The sequence below is a fragment of the Pteropus alecto genome, unplaced genomic scaffold (genome assembly GCF_000325575.1).
Source record: "Pteropus alecto unplaced genomic scaffold, ASM32557v1 scaffold511, whole genome shotgun sequence".
NCBI lineage: Eukaryota > Metazoa > Chordata > Mammalia > Chiroptera > Pteropodidae > Pteropus > Pteropus alecto.
In genome coordinates, this window is record NW_006431911.1 from 1,951,258 (window position 1) to 1,957,257 (window position 6,000).

The window sequence follows — 6,000 nt, forward strand, 5'->3', positions numbered from 1 at the left end:
TCCATTTCCCACAGCTGTGATTTCTGGGTCTCTGTTTATGAATAAGCATTTTGGAATTGTCATGAGTTGGAGGAAATAGCATGTATAGTTATTTCCCAAGCCCAGTTGCCAAGAATGAGCTAATTCTAACCCTCCCTTGCAGACAATGAGTCAAAAACTTCAAATACAAGCCATTCTATAATGATCTACCTACCTTGCAAGGAGAATGGCATGTTTTCATTGTAGAACCTTGGTCTTTCAGAAGTATACCAGAAGTAAAATTTTAAAAGATTAATAAAATATTTATCCTTTGATTTTTATAGTGATTCAATACAAAGTTGATGTCTGTATTTAAAAGAAAAGTTACCTTGCTTTTGAAAAATTTACCCAAAAGACATTGATAGTAATCTGTCCCCCATAAATGAATAATATTTGTTTTTTATGTTTAATAGGCCAAAATTACACTTTCTCTCAAAATATAAAAGTAGGAATTGCAAATATATTTCAAGTGTCAATTTCCAACTAATTGGTAATAGCTATATACATGTGGTATTAAGAAAGATTCTGAGGCTTGGTCTGACTTAGCAGAAAAACTGCTATCATTGGATAATAATGTTTTCCAGGTTTGCAAGATAGGGAGTGGACATGTAAGTACTAGATTCGTCATCCTTGCATAATTGAAAGAAGAGTTAATATTTAAAATATGTATTTGGTGGTTACCATAAACATACTAGTCTACATTAAAAAGAGCATTTAACTGAAAACAAAGGCCAAATTAACGCTTACCATTTTATCTATCCTGTAGGTCAATGCATCACGTCAAGAAGCCAAATTGATGGAGGAGTGTGATCTCCTCATTGAGATCATTCAGCAAAGACGACAAATTATTGGAACCAAGATCAAAGAAGGGAAGGTAAAATTCCTAGGACAGAAGATTTCATATTCTCTACCTGGAAAAAATATCATACTTCCCGTGTACTTTAATAGCTTCGGAAATATTAATGCCCCCTTTTTCGATATTTTCTATAATCTCCCCTTAAGTCTTTAATACATAATTCATTTTGTTTGTGCCAGGGTAAGTACTAGACTAATTGGGAGAATCACTTCATAAATTATATAAATGTCTAACCACTATGCTGCACACCTGAGGCTAATATAAAACGATATTGAATGTTAACTCTAATTGCCAAAAGAAAAAAAAAAAACAATAGTTCAAAGCCCCTTGGTTGGCCATTTTTTCTCCACCCCTGTCTTTGTATTGTCGGGCGCACCTGTAATACAAGGGCTGCTCTATTACCCAACTCCAGGAAGCAGCATGGAGTTCTGGTCTATTATAGCCATTCTTTTCCATCTCTCTTCTCGAGGAAGACTTCATTTCATATTTATTGCTATATCCCAGCAACTAACACAGTATTAAATAAATGTTTAAGTGAATGGAGCTTTATATATAGAAATTATGAAGTTTTTTCCCTTGAGGGAATTTAGACATGTATAATTTCATGGTGGCAAAACTCCTGTAGTGTCACTGTATGATATATTACTCTCTGGATATATTAATAGGACTTCTTTTCTAATGTTTCTAATGTTCCTTTGGCTTTATAGTAAACTATATTCAAAAAGTAATTTACAAATTTCTTTTCTATTTTTGTAGTCACTTTCTCATTTATTCTAAATTCATTCAGAGACTGTTGGTAACTTTAGAATCCATCACTTTATTCTATTTTTAAATTAGTCACATTTATGTTGAAATACCTAGGATCCATTTTATTTTACCTATTTCTCTACCACCCTCAAAAGATAATTTTGTAAATATTTTAAAAATAGAAACATTTATTCAAGATGCAATAAATTCATGTCTTTCTTTTATTACTGCTCATAACTATACTTTAAGAAAATATGTATACTTAAATCAAGTTAGCAAGTATTAAGTAGTACATAGATTACAATAGCTAAATAATGTTTTCTGCAAAATTTAAAAGGCACTTCTAATATCGTATAATGTTTAAATTACTTTGTCTATATAGATTGAAAAATATTTACACATGTACATTGTGATGGCGATCAGAAAAGTTAAAGTCTAATCAAATAGTTGTCGAAGCTGTTACAGTGAATCAACAAATTAATATGAAATTATTCCCTGGCCAGCAACTGACTCAGATGTGTTGAAAAGCTACTTTACCCACATACAAATTGTACATCTTAGAAGAGCACTGAGCGTCATCCTGGAATCCTTATAGGATACAGTTCCTCCTCCCTCATCACGCACCACATGTGAACATCTCTTAATACCTGGCCTCTTCTAGGTTCTCAGACACACGTCTGCCTGAAATACATCTGCGATTAATGATCGATATACATATGGAAGGTGATTTGTTGCCTTTACATGGTCACGTGCAAGGTTTAGTTCTCAACACGCTCATATTCGTTTCTTATTGATGCTGTAACAGATGACCACAAACACAGTGGCTTAACACAACACAGATTTATTATCTGACCTTCTAGAGATCAGAAGTCGAAAATCAGTCTCACTGGGCTAACGTCAGGATTCTGGCAGTGCTGTTTATTTCTGGAAGCTCTAGGGCTGAATCCATCTCTTGCCTTTTCCAGCTTTTAGAGGCCACCCACATTCCTCAGCTCATGGTTTCTTCCTCACCTCACTGACATTTGCGTCCATCCTCAAATCTCCTTCCTTGACACAGACTCTCCTGATTCTCTTTCGTATGGATCCTTATAATTACATTAGGATATTCCAGACAATCCAGGACAGTATGCCCCATCTCAAGAGCCTTAACTTAATAACATCTGCAATGTCCCTTTTGTCATGTAAGGTAACATAGATATATATTTGATTTGTGGTTCTTTTTGTTTGGTATTTTATATTAAATTTATTGGAATAACATTGTTTAATAAAGTAAATTTCAGGTATACGGCTTTATAATACAACATGTGTATGCACTATTGTGCGCTTACCACCTGGAGGCTTCGTCTCCTTCTGTCACCTTTTATTTGACCCCCTTTACCCTTTGTCCTTCCCACTCCCCTTCCCCACTGGTAATCATCATTCTATTGTCTGTATCTATGAGTTTGTTTTTTTGTTCGTTTTCTTTGTTCATTTGTTGCTTTTTATTTTATATTCCACATACAAGTGAAATCATATGATTCTTGTCCTTTTCCATCTGACTTATTTCTGTTGGCATGATGCTCTCAAGATTCCTTCATGTTGTTGCAAATGGCAATATTTCATCTTTTTGTGGCTGAGTAGTATTCCATTGTGTATATCATCTTCACTGTTTCCATGTCTTGACTATTGTGAATAATGCTGTAATGAACATAGGGGTAAATATAGCTTTATAAACAAGTGTTTTCAAGTGGGGGGGGCGGGTAGATAGCCAGAAGAGGGATTGCTGGGTCATATTCTTAATTTTGGGGGGAACCTCCATACTGTTTCCCATCGTGGCTGTACCAATTTACTTTCCTACCAGCAGCGTGTGAGGGTTCCCTTTTCCCCGCAACCTCTCCAGCACTTGTTATTTCTTGTCTTATTGATAACAGTCATTATAACAAGTGTGAGGTGTTATCTCATTGTGATTTTGATTTGCATTTCCCTTGTAACTAGTGATGTTGAACATCTTTTCATGGGTCTGCTGGCCATCTGTATGTTTTCCTTAGAAAAGCATCTATTCAGTTCTTCTGCCTATTTTTTAATCAGATTGTTTTGTTGTTGTGGAGTTCTATGAGTTCTTTATATATTTTGGATACTAGTCCCTCATCAGATGTGTCATTTGCAAATATCTTTTCCCATTCAGTTTGTTGCCTCTTTGTTTTGTTGATGGTTTCTTTTGCTGTGCAGAAGCTTTTCAGTTCGATGTAGTCCCATTCAGCCCTGAATTCAAGAAGGTGTTTTCCTCTGGAGAGGGACGTGCATGAAGTCAGGAAGGGACACACAGGGGCTTCGGTGCTATCAACAACATTTTACTTCATTTTGAAAACTCTGATGCTATTATGAAAATATTGAGATTTGGTAAAGCTGTTACTGTGTACAGGAACGTTGATCATATTGCATTGAAAATTGCCTGTATGAAATTGATCACTTTTTTAAAAGTGCACATTTGCTCAGGGACATTATGTCAGAAGGCAATATTGGAAAGCAAACGTGACTTGTAAAAGATGAGGGCCCGGTCCACCTTTCTCTTGAGTTACTACTTTGGCACATGACCAAAGACTAGTTGATCCCAAACCCTGGAAATCCCAACCCCCTGGCCAGGGCATGTGGTGTCAGAGATACATTTTGAAGAAGAGCATAGGTACCAACACCCTAGAAATCAGAGGTGCTGGGCAGGGAGAGCAAGTACGGACTTGGTACCCAATGAGGATGCCCAGGGTGGTGGCTAGACAGCCTAAGGACACTGAATCCAGAGAAGGGACAGTGGGGCCCTCTGACCAGCACTTGGAAGTGAGGAACTAGAGGAAGAACTGGCGGGATCATGGAGACCATAAAGGTGGATTTTATCTGCTTCATGACTTGGCCTCCATCCGTCTCTGGTGCTGATCACAAGGCGGTTAGACCTGGCAGGAACAAGTTCACCACAAATCCTCTCACTGGGGAGGTTGCCTTGCAGGCGATGTTGTTACACATTAGTACATACTGGTCATTCCTACTCTCAGAACATTGTGTATTCTTTGAAATAAATAGCTCAACAGTCTTTATACTTGGATGAACTGCAGAGGCTCAAGCCATGAGACTCCATGGGAAAGAATTGTCTTATTTCTTCAGTAGTAGAGGATAAATGTCATGCCACCACAAAAGCTGATGGCAAGCTCCAGATAAGCAAGTTATGCCTTTTATGATCAGAGCCCACAGCTGAGAGCAAAAGGGTCCTTCTCTTCTCTGCTTTTAAATGCTCTAAATCTCTAAAATTTAAGTAAGCTTAGTAAGCTTAAACTAAATGTTCAGTCTCTTCTATAGCTTTATAGAGATGCTGAGTACAGGCTTCACTGTCAATTCAGATACATTGTGTTACTTGAGGATCAATTGTTTGGATGGAGCAATTTTGGAATGAGAATCCTACATCTGTATAAAAGCATCGAAATGCACTTTAAGAAAAATAAAGGGCTACTTTTAAAAGCATGTGTAAATAGCAAATAAAATGATATAAATAGGCCTATGTCCTCACTAAATGGAGATTCCAACAGACAGTGTATTTCCGTGATGAGTATGGAGCGAATTCTAAAAATTACAATATGGCAATCGTACTTCCCAAAGGACAAAAAAACAGTGCCAACTCGGAAAATCTTCCCCTGCAGCAGTAGCACTTACATATAGAGAATTTTATGTGTCAGTCTCTAGTTCTTTCTTTTTTAAAAAATCAAATTTTACTCGTCTTGTCAGATTTCTAAACTAATACCTTCAAAAGTGGTTTCTAATGAAGGAATTAGTATTTTGCTAAATGCTTAGCGTCTGATTCTGAAGTGCTGTACCATGCAGAATAGTGTTTCACAGTTTGGTTTAAATCAGGGCCATCTGATCAGAATCATTTAAGTTGTCAAACTTTTGCTGAAAAGGGCCGGGCCAGATAATGTTTTAGGCTTTGCCATAATGGTCTCTGTTGCAAGAGCTCACCTCCGCCCAACATCGTAGTGTGAAAGCGGCCATAGATGATTCATAAATGAATGAATGTGGCAGTGTGCCAATAAACCTTTATTTACACAAACAGGTTGTGTGCTGGATATGGCCCACAGACCATAGTTTGTGAACACCTAACTCAGAGCGGTGTTTTTCTTTTCTCTTTTCCTTTTTTTTTGTTTTTTTACTGAAACCCACACTAAGAAATATATATGACATCAGATTCAGCACAGATAGCCAGACACACATACATACACAAGAAAAAAGTATTCGAAAACATAACTTGCCCTTTGTGCCAGGAATGCACTCTGCTAATCTCTTTTCTCCTCTCCACTTTTCTTTTATTTAGTTTTATAAACGCTAGGACTGACCACACTAATGATTCATCACCTACAGAT

At 36.9% G+C, this 6,000-nt stretch overlaps 1 protein-coding gene across 3 annotated transcripts in view; it reads left to right on the plus strand.

Moving 5' to 3' along the window:
* The window catches only part of MID1 (midline 1), a 546,989-nt gene that overhangs the window by 507,144 nt on the left and 33,845 nt on the right, over positions 1-6,000 (plus strand). For all 3 annotated transcript variants that reach the window (XM_015599319.2, XM_006906038.3, XM_015599326.2), the window contains one exon: positions 785-892. In XM_015599319.2, coding sequence (XP_015454805.1) covers positions 785-892 — 108 coding nt within the window. The remainder of the gene's footprint in view (positions 1-784; positions 893-6,000) is intronic.